Source organism: Simochromis diagramma, unplaced genomic scaffold (genome assembly GCF_900408965.1).
Source record: "Simochromis diagramma unplaced genomic scaffold, fSimDia1.1 OVJJ01000107.1, whole genome shotgun sequence".
Taxonomy (NCBI): domain Eukaryota; kingdom Metazoa; phylum Chordata; class Actinopteri; order Cichliformes; family Cichlidae; genus Simochromis; species Simochromis diagramma.
In genome coordinates, this window is record NW_024387209.1 from 8,881,065 (window position 1) to 8,904,646 (window position 23,582).

At 42.3% G+C, this 23,582-nt stretch overlaps 2 protein-coding genes across 5 annotated transcripts in view; one reads left to right on the forward strand and one right to left on the reverse strand.

Annotated features, from left to right (window-relative positions):
• The first annotated feature begins 1,072 nt into the window (after positions 1 to 1,072).
• LOC120746345 (adrenodoxin-like) lies at positions 1,073 to 5,709 on the forward strand. Its single transcript, XM_040051825.1, has 4 exons — positions 1,073 to 1,544; positions 4,354 to 4,478; positions 4,590 to 4,719; positions 5,231 to 5,709. The coding sequence occupies exons 1-4, from the start codon at positions 1,420 to 1,422 to the stop codon at positions 5,337 to 5,339; spliced, it is 489 nt and encodes a 162-aa protein (XP_039907759.1). The 5' UTR covers positions 1,073 to 1,419; the 3' UTR covers positions 5,340 to 5,709.
• Positions 5,710 to 6,278: 569 nt separating this feature from the next.
• The window catches only part of LOC120746343 (rho GTPase-activating protein 20-like), a 37,228-nt gene continuing 19,924 nt past the window's right edge, over positions 6,279 to 23,582 (reverse strand). For 2 of the 4 annotated variants that reach the window (XM_040051820.1, XM_040051823.1), the window contains 9 exons: positions 23,478 to 23,555; positions 22,989 to 23,055; positions 22,273 to 22,706; positions 20,266 to 20,430; positions 14,638 to 14,750; positions 14,357 to 14,549; positions 13,493 to 13,607; positions 11,173 to 12,077; positions 6,279 to 8,443 (listed from right to left, as the gene is read on the reverse strand). In XM_040051820.1, the coding sequence (XP_039907754.1) occupies positions 7,661 to 8,443; positions 11,173 to 12,077; positions 13,493 to 13,607; positions 14,357 to 14,549; positions 14,638 to 14,750; positions 20,266 to 20,430; positions 22,273 to 22,706; positions 22,989 to 23,055; positions 23,478 to 23,555 (2,853 nt within the window). In that variant the 3' untranslated portion in view covers positions 6,279 to 7,660. The remainder of the gene's footprint in view (positions 8,444 to 11,172; positions 12,078 to 13,492; positions 13,608 to 14,356; positions 14,550 to 14,637; positions 14,751 to 20,265; positions 20,431 to 22,272; positions 22,707 to 22,988; positions 23,056 to 23,477; positions 23,556 to 23,582) is intronic. The other 2 variants (XM_040051822.1, XM_040051821.1) reach the window with 2 other exon arrangements.

Here is a 23,582-nt window from a genome sequence, read left to right on the forward strand (position 1 = left end):
AATCTAATCTAAATCTCCTGTAGCTCTTTATTGACTGATATTTGATGACCTTTGCCTTCACTCTAAACTGATAAAGATTTGAACTCAGCACTAAATGTTGGCTGTCACTGTCAGCCACTGGCCTCTAACCCAAAGTTATCAAACACCTAGTTTTCCTTGACATCCTATGATACTGTATGCATTCTGTTTTCTAGGGCATGCAAGCATGTGAAGGGTGAATAGCACTTGGTTTAATCAAGGGAGCTCAATCAATATTTGTGAATGTGGACAGAGAGAGACGTTACAACAGATGGTAAACGTGACGCTGGAGGCCACTAAAGGTTGTTTTGGGGGTGACTGGTATTTCACAGACCTCTGATGTTGGTGTAGAGCGCTTGTTCAACTTTGTAACCCTGTAGCCATCAGGACATGGGGTGTAGATGGTGGTTAATATTCATGGTCACTTTTTATTAGCAATGATTAAAAAGCGAGTAACTTCTAACTTGATTCTTCTGAAATGCCTCAGATTTAATATCTCTCGTGAACTCGTGGTGCTTAAAAGATGATTTTAAAAACAGTTCAAAAGTTCAAGGTCATTTTTGACATCACTGCTCTTCTTCGCTGGTCAGAGTAACGCGTGAAGGATTTGACCTTTATTAGGAAACACACTGAACTTTCTAGATGTCTATACTCACACACACGGTGGGGCGGTGACTCCGCAAGCAGCCCTCCACTCGGAGACGTGCTAACTCCGCACTACCGGCTGACGCGGTAATTTAAAACGAGCGTTAGTACAGTTTGATTGGCTAGTTTACACACTCACGTAAGCGGGCACGGGGACGTTTGTTCTTACCGGAATCAAGTTAGCGCCGATGACTTTCAAACTAAAAGCAAAATAATACATTTCTAATCATGAAGGGAAGCCAAGACGTTTGTTTTTTATTAACTCCCACTAGGATAATGGTCTTATTTTATTTTAAACTGTGGGTATGAAATTATAATCCATAGATGGACACAATATGTTAGTAGCTAAAACTTTTATTTTGACGTCATGGCAGGAAGTTGTATTGCGCCTGATTGATCTTTGTTTGTCAGGAACTACACAGAGAGTCATGTTTGCGATTTGACTGCATAACCCTGGGCGGTGTTGATAGTTATCTGTCAACTTTGTGTTTTGTTGTGGAGTATCATTGGTGCTCCACTGCGTTGTCAGGTGATTGATTTGGGGTCTTAGACAACAAGCAGTTGCCATATGTTTCACGTTATGCAATGACAGTGACAGAGTGACTTTTTGCAGCTAAAACAAGCTAGCCCCACTAGCCTGCTCGATCGGTTCAGTCAAACTTCTTTAGGTCTCTGCTGAGAAGTTACGCGCTCGACAGGTGTCTGCCATTCGTAAATCCTCTCCGCTAGTTTTCCAGCTTCATTTTTGTGCTTCAAATGGCTTTGGTAACAACGTTAAGACGGCTGGTTCAGAATAGTCTACGTGAATATTCGAGGAAGGCGTCGGCAGTAACCTGGCCTACGAAACAAAGGAGTTTTTCCGTCGGCACTCAGCCTCTCAGGTAGGTTATTTTACTAAAACACCTACTATTAACAGGACTGCCTAACCTGGTGATGGATTGAGCCGCACGCCAAACTCCAGTCAAAAAATGTGCAATTTATTGAGGCTCTTCTTTCCAGCGCATTCCTGGCATGCAAAATCATGTAGAAAAGAACGTCCCTTTCACAGAGCAGGGTGTTTTGTGTCGTGCTGTTTCAAAACATTTGAAACTAGGCTCATGTTGTTTTTCGAAACGACAAAGCAGAAACACTTAAATTCCAGCCTAGCGGTGGGCCATTTACTTAAGTCAGTTTAAATGGACTAGCGGGGAGAAAGCAAAGGAGAGGAAAGTCTACGTGCTTTTAGGTCTCAGGAGAACTAATTTGCAACTTAAATGTGCCAATATTCCAATATGTGTTGAAACACTGAGGGGCGAAATGTGTAGTAAAATATATGTGAGTGTATAATTGGGTTGATGAGGCAAGATGAGTCTTAATTTAGTTCCTAGAAAAAGTGGTGCTTGAAGTCAAAGTGATTAAGAACACCACACGTGTGCAGCTGATGTTCTTAGGAGCAGGCTGAAGCCTCACGTGTCCCCAAGGTGAAAGTGAGCCATCTTCCCACTCAGGTACAAGGCTCTGACCACAGCTGGGCTTCCCAGTGCCACCCACCCTGTTGGAGCGCACCATGACTGTTGACCTTGTGCTCAGGTTGAAGGTTTTTTTGTTTTGTTTTGTTTTTCTCCAGGCTTGCCTTAAACTGACTGACACTGTCCTCGTGTCCTCACGTCGCCCTCCCTTAACTAACCAGTTTAACGTGATTGATGCCAAGTGCGAGTGTGTTTGTCCTGAGAGGTCGTGCAGTGCAGGCCTTTCAGGAAAGAGCATGAACAAGGTTTTGTTTTTAAAGCGGATTATAGGGGACTTGTGCGTTAAATCTATGTCGTAGGTACGTCATTACCCCAAACCCCTCTGAAACTACATCGTAACCTGACATGCACTTTCCTTGAAATCTCAGACCATAAAGGACTTATAAATGGGAAATTTTAGAAAGTAAAGCGATCAATTGCATTTTATATATTTGTGCCATATCCATCCATCCTCAAAAGTGTCAAAACAGCAGGGCCATTTAAAAGCAGGAAAGTCCATCACAGGATTTTCAGACACACTGGGCACAGCCACTACGTCAGTACAGAACATCCTGAAAAGGAATGAAACCTCTTGCACTGAGCTACATGTATTAAATGGATTGGCTTGTCCAAGGAAGGCAACAATAAGGCTTGGAGAACAGCGAGAGGTCATACTGCAATTTGCACTCATCAGCTGTAAAAATCTGAAAGCCTGAATGGAATTTGCAGAATGAGCAGAAGTCTACAAAACGATATTGTTTGCCAGTTTACAGAGAGCTAATCTGGAGAAGTCCTTTGTTAAGAGAGGACTTTAACCAGATCTTAACCTAAATTAACCCACACTTCACCTCCCGAAGAGAAGCATGAAGGGAGAAATTGGTATGATGTTGGGAATTTAATTGCAACAAAATAAAAGCATTAAGCTATCTGTCATTTAAAAAAATTGTAGGAATATGAGAAATGGGTGTACTGATTTATTGAAGCCTGTTCATTATTGATTTTTCACTCAGGTTCTTGTGTAACTTGAAATACCCCAGTCTTTTCTCCCTGTCTCTTCCTTAAGAACGGCTTCTTTGTGACAGCCACATTTACACTGAGAGCATTTGTGATGAGGCTTCATTGGACAGTAGATGGATGAAGGTCCATCTATCAGGTCCTGTGTCAGTTACAAGGTCTGGACTGAAAATGAGTGAGAGAGCAGCCAAAGCAAACTTTGAAAGACCTTCAGAAAATCTGAAGAACTGCTGTGAAAATGACAAGTCTGGCTCCTTGGAAGCAAAATAAAATAAACATGGAGGGTGGCTTAAGACTTTTACACAGAACTGTAATTAGATTGGTTGCAGCAGATGGCCGCCCTCCCTCAGCCTCCTACTTCCTACTGTCACCAACTGCTTGCTCATAGGGGGTCGTCTGATTGTTGGGGTTTTCTGTATTATTTTAGGGTCTTTACTATCTAACCTTGAGGAGACTGTTGCTGTGTTTTGGTGATATATAAATAAAATTGAATTGATTGTAAATAGCAGAGAATAAAAGTGCTGATTTCATGCACACGTCTTCAGTGCACAGCACACATATACCCCCCACCATGCAGAAGAAAGGTGGTTAAAGAGAGCTAGACAAGCTTATTTCAGGATGACTTAATGAGCTTCACTATGGACCAGTATAATGTAAATGATGAGTACTTACTCATTATCGAATAATGAAATTATAAGTTTAGAAATTAGCATGGGATAGCCCCCGCAACCCTGAAAATGATAACCAGAGAAGGATGGATGGTTAAACAAGTTCATGATCTCTTTGTGTGTGTTTCTTTACTCTTATTCTTTAGGATGCAGGTGGGCGGAGCTTGTATGATGCAGTTTACATGAGATGAAATTTTAGGGATCTCATTATCTGTAGCTGTTGGTCATAATATGAGTCTCCACCACAGTAACAGTATATGACAGAAAATAAGGAACAGTAGATGTTCTCTTTAGGGTACTGAGGCATCTTTTGACGTGTATGTAACTATCAGTAGTGGCCACCAGAGGGCAGTGACGTCTGGCAGTTGGACTGTGCAGTGCTATGTAGGGAAAACTGGATAACATAAGGGTCCAAACTTAGTAATTATGTCATACGTAAAACCTGTAAGTTTATCAGTCCAACAGTTGGGTTCCAGTGTTCCTGTCAATCAAACTAAGGTCATGTTTTTTTTGTGTCTCAGATCGGACAACAAGGTGACGGTCAACTTCATCAACCGAGACGGGGAGAAGATCACAGTGAAGGGATTGCCTGGAGATTCTCTGCTAGACGTTGTCATCAACGAAGACCTCGACTTTGATGGTTTTGGTACGCACAGAGCGAGTTTCACAGGCCTGGACTTATCGGAGAGCTGCATGTATGTGCCTGAGCTACTTCTCATCCATTGTGTGGAGTTCTAAAGGTGTGTGTGTGTTGTAGGAGCGTGCGAGGGAACACTGGCGTGCTCCACATGCCATCTGATCTTTGATGAGGAGATGTATAAGAAGCTGGGGCCCATCACAGACGAGGAAATGGACATGCTAGACTTAGCCTACGGCCTGACTGACACGTAAGGAAGCACACGTGAACACTCACAAGGCCACTGTGCTAAACTGTCATTACACTGATTTTAATTGATGTGATAGAGTTTATCGACACTCTGCTTATATAACTGCAAGACCATGTTTTAAATAGTGTTTGGAGAACGTGGATCTTGGCTATGTCAGCTTTTGTGTGATTCATTCTTTGTCTTTTTGTGTTAATTGAAGGCAAGTGATTGGATAAATGATTAGAGGCTGAAGCTTTTATCACAGTAGTCCTACAGCCTGGCTGATGCAGAAGAATTAGTTCTGGTGGCATAATAAGATTTGTCAGGGCTGATCAGTTAATCATTGAGAGACAAAGGACTAAACATGAGAGCCTTCTTTCACTTGGGATATCAGCTTTATTTGCAAACAATGTTGGACACTGTTGTTACAGCAGCTTTCAGATTCAAAGCAATTCATGGCTGTCTAAAAATGAGAAGCATCCTTCATCAGACTTGAATTTAACATGCTTCTCATCTCCCCTCCCCTTTGCAGATCTCGTCTGGGTTGCCAGATCTGCTTGACGAAGTCTCTGGAGGGAATGGTAGCCAGGGTTCCAGAGAGTGTAGCCGACATCCGACAGACCAAAGATGGATCATCTTAACAGGAAACATGTGGCTGAGAACATGAGTGTAGAAAGTGAGGGTACAACACATGCGCACAGAGACGATGGTAGGTGGAATCTGTCAGTACTGCTGTGGGCTGCCATAGAACTCTTTCCCACTTTCTTTTAATAATAAAGTCATAGCCTACTAAAGTGAGCTCTCAAAAACCAGGAAGCTCAAGTATGCAACTTTGACTTTCAAATTAATTTTTTTATAGAATGTAAACCTGCAGTACGCAAGATTTTTAGACTAACAAGGCTGTAATGCTCGGCTTACAGGAGAAACCTGCAGCCCTTAGTGTGGAATCAAAATATTTATGAGATATAAACTGCTGTCTGTTCTGTTTATTTTAATCACTGCCTGGGAAAAAAAAAATAAAAACGTTACTTACTTGTTGTACCTTTTCTTCCTGCCCAACTTCCTAATTGTGACTAAATTTACAATGTGAGCTCATGTTTATATCTCAGCACAGAGCTGGACCTTCTGGAAATGTACACACTTCCTCTCACATGAACAGTTAGTCCTGTCTGCGGAGGACCCAAACTGCCAAAAGAAATGTGACTTGGTATGTAAAATCATGTAGAATCATAAACCTCCCATATCACACTTTGACTGATTTCAGTTCAAAGTGTCAGGTATTTAAAAAACACGTATTGAACAACAAGTTCAACACCTTACACATTTCTTCTGCTGTCCCCTGAAAAATGTTTATTTTTGATCAGATCCTTCATGTAACCTTAACAATTTCATCTTGTTTGTGTACACACAACCATCTGCGTTAAACAATGAAAAATAAATAATAAAACTTCCTCTTTCTAACAGCGTGCTGAACTGTTGGTTCTTTAATGTCAAGTTAAATGTGCTGTTTGTACAAAGAAAAAAGGACAAAGGGATCCATTCCCATGAAATCTCCCCAAATTAAAGCAGTAAGCACACAATTAATTTCAGCTCATTTTATTTGCATATGCAAAAGTATAGTGACAGCGTATAAATACATGTACATATATAACAAGGAGGCAGTAGACAATATTAGGAAGCAACAGTCCTGTGGCCTGTTTCGGTGTTTTAAGCTGCATAAGATGTAAAGCTCATAAAACATATGATTAATTTCAATCAGTACAGGCTTATGTGAACAGCATTGTTGGCAACAAAAACAAAAGAAGAAGCTCTAAATGTTGCTGCTGCAGTCGTCAGTATCACAGCAGGCTGATGTGAGTGTTAATGCCAAGAAGCATTTGACATGAACGGCTCAGCTGACTGTAATCAGAAACGTCTCCATGTTAATATTTATCCAAACACTACATCTGTTCACTAAAAAGCATTAACGCTGGAAAATAGTTAAGCTGCTAACAGTCGACATGATCCCGAGCAATGCTTGATTTCTGGGGAGCATTCTTCACATATACAGGATATACATGTACGGTTTGTTTAAATATACTGAATGATGTCATGCTTTTATACCTTTCCAACAACATGTCACAAACTAGTCTACCTACACATTTACGATACTTCTGAGTATTGTAAACAACTGAGCTGAAGCCAAACTACCGATCAACACACAGACTGAGCTGTAGTTCAGAACCAGACTATTAAAACGTAGAGGCAAAGTCACAGTGTGTACCCAGGCTGCATTTACACTATTTATAATATGACTATTAATTTCAATAAATCATGATTGTACCACCTGCTTTCTGCAAAACTGTGGTTGAAGTAACGTGTGATACCAAATACTGCATGTTGCCCATAATCTGTTTAGGCTGCTTGGGTGGGACTTGAACCAAAACAACACAGTTTTTCTGAGCTGCAGTTAACCAGAAGGCATTTCTCTGAGTGAGTCTTTGTTCATTATGAAGAAGGCAATGCCAGGTGTGTTTAGATTGGCAGGTTTTAACTTTGGCCTGATGTACATTGGAAAAAATAAAAAAAATCAAGACAAATTTTTCTGCTTTGATCAGAATGAATGTTATTTGAGCTTATTGGTTATACATTAGAACACTTTTTGCATGTGTAAACCCAGCCTTTAGGACATTTAAGCAAAGGGTTAGGGTTAGGGGGAGATTCACTTTACTTTATTGGCATTAAGCACTAAGCAAAAACTCAAACACACTTTTACTTTTTGCTCCATGTCCACCTTAGCCAACAGATTACATTTCATGTGGTGTTCCAGATAGCAAAATGCTCCCAGTGACACCAAAGCCTTAGTGTGTGATGACGGAGTTCATTTTAAGGTTATGATACGACCACTGTGCTGAAACTGAAATGCTCTGTTTGTTCCACTTGTTGGAGCGATGCTGTACTTCAGTTTCTTTTCACCAACTCTTCAAACGTAGGATTCCTCAGCAAACAGGAGCTGGTCAAAGTCTGGCTCTGCTGTGGGATCGCTGCATCTCTTCACCCACTCCCTGCGGGTCTCCACCAGGGCAAGCGCCACCTGGTGGCTGCTCTGGGGACTGCTTTGGGGGTGAGAGGAGAAGTAGTCCCGCACTGCTTTGGTGGCACAGGGGGAGAGGCAGTAACGGGCCTCTGATGTGCCTCCTTGTGAATCCACCCCGGACACTTTCAACCCCGGGTCACTGGGCAACCTTGCCCGGGTGAAGGTGGCGGCTCGGTCCACAATTTGACGTCCCGGTTCGGACCCGCGGCGCTGATATAGCCGGGCGTTGTGGTCCTGCTCTGTGGATTGAGACTTGGGTCGCTTGAATAGGGACAGTGATGGCCCCCCGTGCTTGTAAAACACAGACGGCAATGGCTGCTTCTGTTCAGTCACATCACTTTGCACAACACACTTCTGGGCGCTGGTATCACTCCTGGGATTTTTCTGTCTTAAAGTTATCGGGGCCTCTGGGGAATGGAACCAGGCAGATTTAGGGAACTGGAGGTTTCCTGTAGAGTGATAGTGTGAAGGGGGACTGGAGGAGTCCTGCTTGAGGAGCCCTGCTTTTCCCTTCACATGGCTCCCTCCTGCTCCACCTGCATCTTTGGGAGGTCTACAGGATGTTCTGGGTTTGGTTTGGCTGCCTGAGATCAGGTTTGCAGCTCCTTTCTCACCTGCTTTTCCTTTTTCTGGTTTCCCAGGTGTGAGCGACTTATCAGAAGGCCCTCCCTGGGTGGAGACAAAGGTAGATCACATAAACAACTGTCGGGAAGTTTTAGTTCTTGAGCTTTGAGAGCTAATGTAGTCCAGAGAATCTAACCTCTAAGGTTCATCTATTCATCATTCAGGCTCTTCTAACTCCATCTTACAGTCTTTATACAGTAAGGGGAGCTGGCTCAGGCAAGTTTCTGAGGGAATATTGCTTCCATCTGTTACTTGGTCAGCTTTAGGTCAAACAGTCCAAAAAAGTTTCTAATATTATTATCAATACTCGTAATAATGCAATACAACAGGGATATAAATAAAATTGAACTGAATTATGGCAAACCTTGACGTGGACAAAACTGTTGGTAACTTTCCATTATAGAAAGAAAAACCCACAACAGTCACTGCAATAACTTGAAAAGGACACAAGCAGTATCCATTCATCCAGAGTAATAATTCATATTGGTTTACTGAAAATTAACTAATGAATTAGTTAAAAAAAAAAAAAAGCTTCATAAAAATAAAAATAACTTGAGTCAAGTGATTTCTCAATGAGGCTTCTGCACCTCTCCACAGGTATTTTGGCCCAATCCTCATGAGCAAACCGCTCCAGCGGTCTCAGGTTTGAAGGGTGCACGTTAAACTTTAGTCACAGGAACATCAAGCTGTGTGGAGTTTTATAGCCTTTAACCACAATTCAAAAGTGGTCCACACATCAGGGGTGTCAGTGGTGTTCGGATAAAGTTCATCAGAGGATAAAGTCTAGGCTAGGTGAGGTGTTATCCAAATAAATGTTCCAGCTATCTGGCACCAGAAACACTAGTTTGTCTCATTCATGTCACCAGTGTAACACAGCACTTCATTTTTGTATTAAGCCTGTCACACAAAACAGCTCCCCCAAAAAGGTTTTGGACAAAGTGAATGGTTACCTGTAGGTCAGTGGTGTGAGACGTTTACATGGTGGGCCACATACAGCCCGCTTTGATCTTAAGTGGGCCGGACAACTGAAACGCTGCTTTCTGTCAGTGTAAAGAAGTCACATATTTAACTGTTTTTCTGCATCATAAAGAGAAAGCTGCTGTCAGAAAGGAAGACCTGTCAGCATAACTATTTGGACTTAAATGGTAAGAATTAAATGTGTAAAATTACAGAAAAGGTTCTCTTAGCTGATCGCCCAGACTGTCCAGTTTTTTTTGTCTTGTTATTTTTTTAACTGTAGTCATAAAAAAAACCCAGACATTTCTATAGTAGAAGGTGAAAAACAGAAACTTTTCTGTCATTTAATTGTTTATTGCTTAATGACTTTGTGTAGTATGAATGTTCATAAATTATAAGTCCAAAATTTCTGCTTGTGCTTGCTTGTGATGTGCCATGGCTCTGTGCTACATGCAGACATTTCTGCATCTCTGCCATTCAAAGACACTTTGCATATAGTTTATTTGATATAACATTCACTACATTTTCAAGAAATCAATTTTGTATTCAGTGTTTTCATGAAAGCCTTATTTTTATGCATTTATTAGGGAGAACACACGTGAGGTTTAAGGCCTGGACAAGTTTAAACCTTTTGTCCTCCTCAATGGAAAAGTGCCTAATTGTTTGACACTCCTACTGTAGGGTTGTCAGAACAAATAACTAAACTGCTAGTGCTAGTGCTGCTAATGGTAAGCATATACTTGGCTTTGGTTCTCTGGATCGAAACTTCAATTCCATTCAATTAAATTTTATTTATACAGCACCAAATCACAACAACAGTTGGCTCAAGGTGCTTTGTATTGTAAGGTAGACCCTATAATAATGCAACAGAGGAAAAACCCAACAATCATATGACCCCCTATGAGCAAGCACTTTGGCGACAGTGGGAAGGAAAAACTCCCTTTTAACAGGAAGAAACCTCCGGCAGAACCAGGCTCAGGGAAGGGCGGGGCCATCTGCTGTGACCGGTTGGGGTGAGAGAAGGAAAACAGGATAAAGACATGAAACTTGAAATGAGGATCCATTTTTTTAAAGTGTTACCTTCCTTAATCACAACTTTGTACAGGCAAGCAGTCCACACAGCAGAACTAAAGTCAAAATATTTGCTATTGCCATGTTTCACAGCTCACTAACAGCATCTGAATGCTTGGCTAGTTGATACTGCCCTCTGGTGGTGTGTTGTTGCAGTGCATTACACAATACCTTCTGGGGTAGCAGTTAAACATTGGGCGTAGATGTTTTTAGATCTTTTTCCCTCAAGAAACATTCCTAATTAGAGGCCACATTTCAAATGAGAGAGCGAGATCTTAATGATTTGCCTGGATACATTTAAAGGTACAAAGTGCAGCCGGAACTTCATTCACTACCTCTTCAACAAACTATGTTAAAAAAACCCCACTTATGTTAAACTATGTTTAATGTCCAGAAAGATTTTTAGGACATTAAATCACACGGGTTGATTCTTCACATCTTTTGATTGCATAAATTAATTTTGAAATTCTGGTAGGAAAGGAAGGGTGTGTGACTTGGTCCAGTAGTTGACCAGGGAACACAAAGGTTCCCTGGTCAACTACTGGAAGAGGATAAGGAACTGTAATCCACTGGAAGAGGTCAAATGTCACTGACCAAAAGCAATTCAAAACAAAGGCATATGATTGAACACAACATTTAAATGGGACTGCATTTAAATGTTTTGTTTTGAATATGATATGGGATGAAAATGTGGATTTGAATGATTTTACACCCAAACTGCGGTTTTACATAAAAACATCACATACCACTGCTTCACTTACTGCAGTCTTGTCCTCTTCTTGCTTCTCCAAGTTGTCTTGTTGGGTGAGTGAAAGTCTCCGGTCTTTCTTCAGCCATGAATTTGGGTGGAGACCCCTACAGCCCATTAATGTCCCCCAGCTGACGGGTTCTTTGGGTGGGGAATTTTTGGGGCAAATCTCCTGCTCTGCATGTTCACTGGAGGCCAGTACAGAGCTGATGGTGAGGGGTGTAGAAGGGACAGAGGTGGAAAGAGATCCAGAGGAGTAGTTGGATGGCAGATACGTCTTTTTTGGGTAAAGGCCCCTTCTGGTTGCCCAGGTCTGGTCCCCACTTAGGGAGTCTAGAGAATCAGGGGAGGAGCGGGTTGGTGCAGGGGAGGTGGGGGTGGATGAGAGGCTGGAGGAGCTGGCTTCCAACCCAGACTCACCTCCATACCTCCTATTTTGAACTTTGGAGTGCATTCTGGTGACTGTGTGGTTGCTAGGCTCCTTGGAAAGCTCTTCCTCACCGTCTTCATCCTCACCAGTGACACCATCTGTGCTGGCTGATGCGCATGGCCGAAACTTGGCCACATATGCTATAGCTGGCTCTGAACGCCGCCGCTGCATGTTCCGACCCTCTAGGGACAGCGACTCCAGGGTGGAAGAGGTGTCCACAGTTGGTGCATCCTGCCTGGGGCTGGAGAGGTCTAGTTCCTGTCTTCTGTGTCTTCCCAGTGGATTGAGACCTGGTTCTGGTGCAGTATCCTGGTCGTAATCACTGAATGTGAGGATGGAGTCCAAGCTGCCTTGTAGGGGTTTAGGCTGGAGGCACCTTCTGTTGCAAAGGCCTGGTGAGCCACCACTGCTGTTGTCTAACTCATTCTCGAGACTGTCATAGGATGAATCGGTCAGAGGGTAAATCCAGGATTCTGATAATCCCCAGGAAAATTATGGATAATTGGATAAGAAGAAGAAAAGAGAAGGAGGACACACTATAAGAGATGTATGTAGGTGGGTGGAAAACAAGAAGCATAAACAATATTGTTAAATACTCTATGCAGTGATGTTTTTGTTTTCTGAGACCTTTATAGAAACCACAAAGTCCTTTGTTCTTGCTCTTTGACTGTCTGTGAAGACATTTGTTCACCTTTATCTTAATTCACCTTAATTTACCAAATCTGTACTTGCACTCCTCAGTGAAACTGGAATATACTTCTCAAAACAGAACAGAAGTTCGTGAGAGCTACAGAGGGAGGAGAGTAATATTTGCTGAATAAGACACAAAGATACAACGTTACTAGCCTAACTTAAAACCTTTGTGAGCCTCTCACAAAAGCATCTTCATGTTGTTATTCAACAGTGTGCACACAACGGTTAGCAACATCACAAAGCACTTCCATGTACTTTGTACAAAAATCTTTAGTATTTGATCATAAAATAAATAACATTACATACCGAAACAGCTTTTAAAATACAGCTGTTAATGGAATTCGGATTAAAAGTGCTAGATAATGCTACAATACATTGTTTAGGGTTTTTCAGAATCTGAGCGTCTGTTTCTTTTCTTTGACTTTAATAAATACCTGTAGACTCACATGGCATGCAGGAAAACCAACACAAGAGCACTGTGTGCTGACAGGTGTGCTCTTAAACACAGATTTCAGGTTTATATTAGCAGACTCATTTGTAATGAAGTAACTCTTCTTTGAATAAATATTTTGGTCTACCTGATCAAGTAGCATTTATTTTGGGCAAGCAAGGCAATTAGCGCTTGTCCAGTGAAATCTAAAAATAGACCTCAATTAAAAAGTACTAAGTGAAAGCAGTTTATCTCCTTTCTTCTCAAACAGAACTCTGCTCGGTTCTCAGGATGTTTGCATCTATCCTTTGAAATACTGTCATCTTGTGGCCACAATTGGTTATAATCTTTTGAACATAGCACATCCCTCTTAGCAGTAACTTGATGATTGTCTGTAGCTGATTCATTTAGTGGACATCTGTAAATTGTAGCTACATCAAAATAACCTGGTTTACACTCCCTCAAATGGGCTCGGCACTCCTTCTTTAAATATTTATACCATGTCTATGTCATGCAGAACTTGTATGAGTATACAATGCATAAATGTATCAATTCAAATGCCATTAGACACACTTCATCCGTCAAATAATAGCACTCTTAACAATTAAGACTGTAGACATTTTAAACAAGCATTCAAGCATTCAGTGGCAACACAATTATTCAGGGTGATGAATTAGACATAAAGATAACAGAAAGTTCATTAAAGGCTCTCCAACTTGTGAGAGTTTAGCCTTGAGCAAACATTTGTCTCATTTGTTTGGGTACCTGTTCCCATCTCCTCACTGTTGAGTCTCTGTGGAGGCCCTCCGAACAGGGAGGAGGGATCCTCTCTGAGAATCTCCTGACAGTGTTCAATCATGAACTTCACCAACTCACAAACCTACAGGCAGAGAAAAGTGGATACTAAGCCAGTGTAGTAACATAGGTCGGAATGCCAGTCTTCAAGGCTGCGTGAAAGCACTTTAAGCATTTACAGTAAGCCAATTATCTGAGCAGCTACTTGATGTTACAAAACTTCATACTATGTGGAACATTTCTCAGACTTTGCTCCGTTCCCGTCCCAAAAACAAGAAGTCAAACTGGTTGGAAATGAGAGCTTTCAGCCTCTATGAAGCAGACATTCCAGTAAGAAAACCTTGAAGGTGTTTAGTGTTATGCTGCTCTGACTAACACAAAAACAACTTTCAGTTGACTGTTTAATCAGCTTAATACGTTCTGTAACTAACATAGTAAAGACTTGAACGTGGGTTCATTTATCCTAGTCTCCATTGGGAAGATATTTTCCCCCAGACCAGCAGATCTGAAGTGGCAACTTCTCTGCTCTTTGTCACTGTTTTTGTTGTCTGCAGGTAAAAATAATGTTTTCCTTGTGAGTGAACTGTGAAGCTGCCCAGACTGATGTATTTAATTATGTTGCACTGATCCTACGAGTTAAAGTCATCATAGGAGTGACAAACTCTGTCTGAGGTTTGGGTCAATTTGCAAAGCTGTTAAATTGATATTTCACCTTAGAGAAATATTTTTTGAACAGGGCCTTGAGGAGAGACTCAGTATGGCACAATTGCATTCATTTAGCAAAACTTTGCTAACAAAAATTCTGATGTGATGCTGTTGATCTTCCACACTCACCTTCTTGGTTCCTTCTCCCTCCACCTCAGGGCTACACGGCACTCCAGGTGGCCAGAGCATGCTGGGAGCAATGCACACTGACAGATTAAAAGTAGTCATTTGGTTCTCCTGGGCGTTGCCTTGGATACCGTGAAGAACAGCCAGCAGGTAGCGTAGCAGGAGTGCGTTCTCTTTGGGCAGCCGGCAAATCATCCTTCAGGGAGACAAAACAGTGATTGTGTAAAATGTGTTTTAGCTCCTGTGATTAATGTTCAAGCAGTACAGAGCGTGTTGTATGTTACCTCTGTACATCTTGCACCTGCTCCTCCTCCTCCTCCTCTTCTTCCAGCACCTCCATCCAGTCTTCATGGAGCTCACAGCTCAACAAGCTGCCCGGGATGCTGCGCAGGAAATCCTGAAGACAAGCATGCAGCAACAGTAAAAGAAGAAAGAACATATCAATCGTGAAAGGAACAATTTTTTGTTCCACATAAGAAACCCTTTTGCTCCTCCCTCAGCCTGGTTGTGCCGGAGTTTCTTCCTGTTAAGATGGAGATCTTCCTTCCCACTGTCGCCAAGTGCTTGCTCATATGTGTCCTGTGATTGTTGGGGTTTTCTCTTTATTATTGTGGGGTCTTTATAACATAAAGCCTCTTAAGTTGACTGTTGTTATTTGGCACTAACGAGCTCAAGCCTTTATAACATTACATAATCACACATTCTGATTACAGTTCTGAAGAGTTCATACAGATCATACATCCAATCCACGACAACCTGTTTCTCAACCGAATAATTGGGTCATTTTAGATCAAAAAGAGGACTGATCTGAAGTGTCAAACTTGGATCTCCAAGGGCCAAAACCATGCACTCTGAATATACTTAGAAGGAGCTTACCACACAACAAACTCACAGCAACCAGTTTCAAAACCCTTTAAAAAAAAAAATCAATAAAAAAAAGGGCAATTTAAGAAAATTGCAATACACCCTGATGCAAAAAAACATAATGACATTTTATTCTGATCTTGTGGATACATATCTACCTGTATCACCCTAAACCCTCGAGGGCTGGTGTCCTGCAACTTTTCCATGGCTGTATCCCAATTCAGGGTCTGCAGCCTTAAAGGCCGCATTTTAAGGCTGATCACAGTGGCGCGCCGAAGGCTGTCCCAGTTCAAAGGCTGCTCGAAATGCGTCCCTCAAATGCGTCCTTCATTTCCCTGAATTTTAAGGCTGTGGCAGTGTAGACTTCGTGGCCCAACATATTCCACAATTCATAGCGCGGCAGTCGGTGTGGATAATTTTGTGGAGCGGCCGAAGAGTAAACTGTGAAAAGTAAGTACTGAATATTATGTTACTTATTTATGTGCAAATGTTTAATAATGAAGAACATTAAAATATTACTGTTGGCCACATGTTGGCAAACTTATTTGCCATTAGCGATGTTTGTACGTTCAGCTTTTACTTGCTTTTAAAGCCTTTAAAATATAATAATACAATAGCTGACCTTAATCTTACAGAGAATGTGATGATTTTGTGGATAATTAAAGTCAGTCATATATCCACAAACACAACAAGCTGAAAGTCAGTGATGCTGCTTGGTTTGCAGTCCTGAATATCACGGCACAAGCACGATTCACTGCACTGTTAATGTTAGCTACAGTGGGGCAAAAAAGTATTTAGTCAGCCACCGATTGTGCAAGTTCCCCCACTTAAAATGATGACAGAGGTCAGTAATTTGCACCAGAGGTACACTTCAACTGTGAGAGACAGAATGTGAAAAAAAAAAAATCCATGAATTCACATGGTAGGATTTGTAAAGAATTTATTCGTAAATCAGGGTGGAAAATAAGTATTTGGTCAATAAGAAAAATACAACTCAATACTTTGTAACATAACCTTTGTTGGCAATAACAGAGGTCAAACGTTTACTATAGGTCTTTACCAGGTTTGCACACACAGTAGCTGGTATTTTGGCCCATTCCTCCATGCAGATCTTCTCGAGAGCAGTGATGTTTTGGGGCTGTCGCCGAGCAACACGGACTTTCAACTCCCGCCACAGATTTTCTATGGGGTTGAGGTCTGGAGACTGGCTAGGCCACTCCAGGACTTTCAAATGCTTCTTACGGAGCCACTCCTTTGTTGCCCGGGCGGTGTGTTTTGGATCATTGTCATGTTGGAAGACCCAGCCTCGTTTCATCTTCAAAGTTCTCACTGATGGAAGGAGGTTTTGGCTCAAAATCTCACGATACATGGCCCCATTCATTCTGTCCTTAACACGGATCAGTCGTCCTGTCCCCTTGGCGGAAAAACAGCCCCATAGCATGATGTTTCCACCCCCATGCTTCACAGTAGGTATGGTGTTCTTGGGATGCAACTCAGTATTCTTCTTCCTCCAAACACGACGAGTTGAGTTTATACCAAAAAGTTCTACTTTGGTTTCATCTGACCACATGACATTCTCCCAATCCTCTGCTGTATCATCCATGTGCTCTCTGGCTAACTTCAGACGGGCCTGGACATGCACTGGCTTCAGCAGCAGAACACGTCTGGCACTGCGGGATTTGATTCCCTGCCGTTGTAGTGTGTTACTGATGGTGACCTTTGTTACTTTGGTCCCAGCTCTCTGCAGGTCATTCACCAGGTCCCCCCGTGTGGTTCTGGGATCTTTGCTCACCGTTCTCATGATCATTTTGACCCCACGGGATGAGATCTTGCGTGGTGCCCCAGATCGAGGGAGATTATCAGTGGTCTTGTATGTCTTCCATTTTCTGATGATTGCTCCCACAGTTGATTTTTTCACACCAAGCTGCTTGCCTATTGTAGATTCACTCTTCCCAGTCTGGTGCAGGTCTACAATACTTTTCCTGGTGTCCTTCGAAAGCTCTTTGGTCTTGGCCATGGCGGAGTTTGGAGTCTGACTGTTTGAGGCTGTGGACAGGTGTCTTTTATACAGATGATGAGTTCAAACAGGTGCCATTCATACAGGTAACGAGTGGGGGACAGAAAAGCTTCTTACAGAAGACGTTACAGGTCTGTGAGAGCCGGAGATTTTCCTTGTTTGAGGTGACCAAATACTTATTTTCCACCCTGATTTACGAATAAATTCTTTACAAATCCTACCATGTGAATTCATGGATTTTTTTTTCACATTCTGTCTCTCACAGTTGAAGTGTACCTCTGGTGCAAATTACTGACCTCTGTCATCATTTTAAGTGGGGGAACTTGCACAATCGGTGGCTGACTAAATACTTTTTTGCCCCACTGTATGTTATATTGCTGCCTCTGTTTGGTGGTGTCGAGCCAAACGGACTTTGATGTGTGTTTGAACGAGCTGACGGTTCACTCGTTAAGCTGAAAGAAAGATGCTTTAATCACAGGAGTCACACATGTGTCCACTGTACCATCTGGGAACTCTTCTTGTTTAGCACTCGTAATAACACAAACACTAAATCCTCCTGTTGTGTAGCAGTGTGTACACCTGAGACTGTCACCTGTCTGTCTGTCCTGCACTCTCTCTCTGTTTCTTTCTCTCTGATTGTGTAATAAAAGTATGAACATTCATTTATAAGTTACACTTGTGTTTGAATCCTGCAGCTTATCACACATTTGATTTCCATGTGTGACAACTGCAAGTGTCCAGAGTGAGGACAGACAGAGGGACCCACTGCTGCACATCATCTGTGAGGCTTTGCACCCCTGATGATCCACCAGGACAAACTCAGCAGTGTGTGAGGAAGAGGAGGAGGAAGAGCCAGCAGCAGCTGACAGATGGAGAGAATAGACAGACTGTTCCCTGTTTGTGAAGGACTGCTAGGAAAGTTTAGAATCACTAATTGTCTGTCCTGAATCAGTCTTATTAGGTAATGTTCAAATAATTTTATCATTCCAGTGTTTTCAGTATGGGAGAAAGTACTCAGGGCCTTCAAGTTTGTTTCAGTTTCAGTTCTATGAAGCTTTGAGTATTTTGGATTAGTAGCACTGCTGTGTTTGTTGCATCATATTGCTGTAATTGTTTATATCCTTTATATATTCTGAGGTAAGTTGATCTATAGTGTTACGTCATATTATATAAGGATGTTATGTGCCTGTATACTTTCTGCCCAGTTTGACCCATTTAGCAGAAGTCAGCCTGTTTAAGGCTCTGATATCTATTCTGTATGACTTAAAGAAGTTATGACATGGTCTGGTTTTCTCACCCAATATATATATAATATTTAATATATCAGTCTACTCTTCATTCTATCAGACACAGTTATCACACCTCCTACATTTGCTTTTTACACATATATGTAAGCATTGGGCCAAATTTAGTAGTCCAACATACTGAAGGAACAACATTTGTCTCTTATGTATAATACATCTATATATACACTGTCAAAGATACTTGAGTGTCTTTGAGTGAAGATTTAAGGTGATAGGACATATGAATAGCTGCAACTTGAATCTTTACTGAAGCTCAGTATTTGACACAGAGTTCACTCACATGAATTTCACTTACATGTGCTGTACCAGCGTACCTGCATATGCGATGTGACAATAGAAGTAATTTGATTTGAGAGTTCAAACTCACTGCTGTAATAACTAATAATGATTAATATAATAACTATAATATTGGCCATATCATATTTACACTGACTTTAGTCTCATGAACAACATTAACTATTTGTTATTTACTAGCTAATCTTATATGATTGTTCAGTACAGATATGAAGCCCAACAATCATGTTTTACAGTCCTGTGGTCTCAGCCTCAGATACTTATTAAATCACACAAAGCTCGTGTAGAAACAAACAAACAAATGAACAAAATATGTTCTCCTTCATTTCTGTCAACCACACGTTTCCAGCTATCATGGTTGCTAGGCAACCTGGGCAGCGCGACAGAGGCTAGACCGTCCCATTTCACAAGCCTCACACTTCCGGCCTTAGCGGTCTTTGAGTACGCGGCCCTTGAGGACCGTTGAGGCTGCGTACTTTAAGGCTGCAGACCCTGAATTGGGATACAGCCCATGTGTCCCTGTTGATGAATCTAACTGCACATTCAAATTAAACTTGTCTCTATCAGTTGAGATGTGAAGATGTGATGGGGTAATAGAAACGTAGCTACTGTGCTGTAGTTGAGAGTTTTTCTTTTGTGCTAAATGTACTTGAATTGAAACTATCACTATCGACTGCTTTGTTGTCAAGCTGTGTAAGCTAGCCTGTTAGCTTGTAGGTGCTGTGGAGATGACGCAGGCTACACGAGCACCGATTGTATAGATGTAGATAAGAACCTATAGGTGGTTTAGGGCATTCTGCAAATTAATCATCCTTTAGTGAGTTGAGCGCCTTAGGAAACAAATCCACATTGTAATCTTGAGTGTGCCCGTTGGCTCATGTGACAATGTATTCAGTCCTGTGCTATGTTGTTGTTGCAACAGATACATATTCCCAAGTCTGAAATTGTGCAACAGCACAACAGTGAAAAACACATTCAGATTAATTGATGGGAGTGCATGTATGAAGAACTCTTGTTCCTGAATCCAGTAGGTTCTGGTTGGTCTGTTTAAGTCGGAGTAAAAAAGTCCTCTTACATAAAGTGACAATAACCTGGCAAGAAATTATTCAGTGTTAATTGGAAGTAACAATTAACACTGAATAACACAGAATTATTTCGAATTAACACTGAATGCACTGTGTGAAGACGTTGTCGAGTTTAAGCACTCATGCACAGAGGCTCTGTTATCCCTCCAGATTAAACAAGATTATAGTCCAGATTATATTAACAAGCGTACTATGCTCCTCTGCTATGAACAGGCTGTCCTGCAGCTGCGTACACTACAGAGATGCAGAAGAAGCTGATTAATGCTGTCTTAACAGATGTGGGTCAGTAAGCGTCAGAGATTCACGTACACAAAGAGCACACCATGGTGCTGTAAACCAATCTCCCACCTTAAAGACTCCAGCTATGATGAAGATGTGGTCTCGCGTCAGAGGAAGCTGAGATTCTCCAGCATCCAGAGCATCCCGCAGCTCCCTGACAGCTCGGGCGCCTGCCGGCCGACGGAAAATCCCACGCGTCCACGAACCCTCGTGGTACAGAAACGTCAACATGTCCTGTGAGAGAGAAGAGATAAAAATTAGAGAGGGCATCCTTGTTTATTTTTTTAAAGGTACAGTGTGTAAAATCTCACCACTAGATGTCAGTAAATTGCAGATTGCTGTCAGCTGTTATTTCTCCCTTCCGAATTCAAGTGCATAATCCAGCCAGCCTGGTTGTTGTGGGACAAACAAGTCAGGCCATGGTTCTGTACTGAGTGCAGGGTATAAGTCCATTGTTTGCCCCAGCTAGCAATATGCTGGTGTTCATTTCTATTCACTCTGAAGGAACGTGCAGAATTTCGTAAAAGGAGTTCAATACGAGTTGATGAGCTAGTGAAGCTCATTTCTTTGACACAAAGCAAATAAACTCACAGGATGTGAGAATCAAACTGTTTATCTGAGCAAAACCATAATTTTTTAGGACACTTTTTAAAAAAGTTTTTAAATGTGAGGTTATTGAGTTATTGAGCTGTATACCTACTTTGCCAAGATGAGGAAAAAGGCCCAAACTCAAAGCCAGTGAAAATATGCAGCCAATGCTTAAAAATAAGCTCTTTTATTGCACAAACCAAGTCCAAAGAATTGTCTTTAGACCTCTGAGATCTGGGGAAGTTCCCAATAAGCACAGAGGCCTCCATCATACATAAATGGAAGAAGTTTAGAACCAGGAAGACTCTTCTTAAATCTGGCCACTCTGAGAGATAAGGGTAGAAAAGCCTTAGTCAGGCAGGTGACCAAGAACTCGATGGTAACTATGACAAAGCTCCAGCTCTGTGGAGAGAGGAGACCCGTCCAGGAGAACAACCACCTTTGCATCCATCAGGGTAGATTGGCGAGATGGAAGCACGTGACAGCTGGCCTGGAGTTTGCCAAAAGGCACCTGAAGGACTCTCAAACTATGAGAAACAAAGTTTTCTGGTCTGATGAACTCTTTAACCTGAATGCCAAGTGTCATGTCTGGAGGAAACCAGGCACAGCCCATCATCAGGCCAATACCATCCCCCTAAAGTGAAGCACGGTGGTTTCAGTAACATGCTGTGGGAATATGTTTATAGCAGCAGGGCCGAGGGAAAGATGAATGCAGCAATGCACAGAGACATTCTTGATGATAACCTGCTTCAGAAAACCAGAGCACTCTGGACCTTAGACTGGGGAAAAGCTTCATCTTGCAACAGGACAACAACCTAAGCACACAGCCATAACAAAGGAGTGGATTTGGGACCACTCTGTGAATGTCCGTGAGCGCCCGGCCAGAGCTCAGACTTGAATCCAACTGAACAACTCTGGAGAGCTCTGAAAATAATAATAATAATAATAATGGATTGGATTTATATAGCGCTTTTCAAGGCACCCAAAGCGCTTTACAATGCCACTATTCATTCACTCTCACATTCACACACTGGTGGAGGCAAGCTACAGTTGTAGCCACAGCTGCCCTGGGGCAGACTGACAGAAGCGAGGCTGCCATATCGCGCCATCGGCCCCTCTGGCCAACACCAGTAGGCAAGTAGGGTAAAGTGTCTTGCCCAAGGACACAACGACCAGGACAGAGAGCCCAGGGATCGAACCGGCGACCTTCCGGTTACAGATGCGATTCCCAACCCCCTGAGCCACGGGCGACCGTGGCTCAGGGGGTTGTGTACTGACACACTGACACTACCCATCCAACCTGATGGAGCTTGAGAGGTTCTGCAAAGAAAAATGGGAAGACTGCCCAAAAATAAGTGTCCAAGATTGTATCAACAGGTTAAGATTTCATGTTAATATTTACATTCATGCTGATCTGTAAGATGTCAATAAAAACGTCCATGAACCAAATGAAATGTGTGCTTTCTGTCACTCAGTGCACACGCTCACCATGACTGGCTTTGGCAGAGTGTCCCCTGCACAAACGGAGCTGAGTGGCTGGCCGAACAAACAGCCTCGCGCAGTGCTGAGGGACAGCTCATTCAGGTTCGAGGAGGAGCCTCGCCAGAAGGCCCAGGCGATGAGCGAGCGCCTCCTTTTGAATGGCTTCCCAGAGAAATCTGAAGAGATGACAGCAGCCCAGAAAGCATGAAATTGTAATGCTCTAATTTTTATTTTGAATTTCTTTGACACAGAATGGATGATTTTACCTGTGTGCTGTTGTGGCAGCTCAACAGGTCGAGGCTTGAGGATGAACTGAAACTGCTTGTACACCTGCAGCTGCTCTGCCTTCAGTCTGTCTGCAGGTGGAGCAGCAGCATCCCTGCCTCCTCCCTGAGAGTATCTCACATGACTCATGTGGATGCTGAAGGGAAACTCATGACCTAAGAGAGAGAGAAGAAGAGACAATAGTGCTCCCTGAAGGCTCAGTGTTGTTGCTATAAAACAAGATCACTTTATGAGTGAGCACACACTCTCTCTGGAGCTACATCACACTCGTCTCCAGGGATGAAAGGTACTAGTGTGCCTAAAAAAAACCATCTCACCCCTGTGTCATGCACATGAAGATCAAAAGGAAGAGAATCACACAGCTGGTTCAGGAAACAAACTAAATACAGAAAAACAACTGACAGTCTGTTCAACTAGTGTGCCCCAAGCTCACCTACCAATTAGAGGATAAGGGGCGTTGTCCCTTTTGGAGAGGACCCACAGCTGGAAGTCTTTGACATTTCCCTAAAAATAGAAAAGAAAAAGAAAGATGAAGAGTCAAGGAGTCAGGAAAACAAAATACACAAAGGAGTCCTGAGAGAAAACCACAGCAGGCAGAGCAGAGATGCGTATTCTTTTTGATTTTTCACATGCTGTTTGTGTTCACACAACCGTGGGGTAAGTAAGAAAACACTGTACTGAGCTTCACTGGCTTTTTGCAAGGTCGGGCACTGTTTCTTTCATCAGATGGCCAAAGTGAGTATGATAAAATAGGTAAAGAGCCACACACTGGACATTTGAATTGAAACATGACAACTTAATAATAATCAGAGGTGCGGTGCTGTGTATTAAGGTAAAAGAACACCGCTCATACTCAACTACAAACAAGCACATGGCTAAACGTTGGATTGACTTTATGAATAAAGTGTTTTTGGATTATTACTCACGATGATGCCAAACTGCTGCAGGGCCAGGCGGATCACCTCATTGGTTGAATCTGAGTTGCTGACTGGGATCGTTTTGGCCTAATTACAGGAAAAGCAGCACAGAAA

Excerpts from the sequence above, each read along its gene's own strand:
- LOC120746345 (XM_040051825.1), top strand. The coding sequence starts at position 1,420 with ATGGCTTTGGTAACAACGTTAAGACGGCTGGTTCAGAATAGTCTACGT. Across the intron at positions 4,479-4,589 it reads CCTCGACTTTGATGGTTTTG|GAGCGTGCGAGGGAACACTG; the intron begins GTACGCACAGAG and ends TGTGTGTTGTAG. Across the intron at positions 4,720-5,230 it reads GCCTACGGCCTGACTGACAC|ATCTCGTCTGGGTTGCCAGA; the intron begins GTAAGGAAGCAC and ends TCCCCTTTGCAG.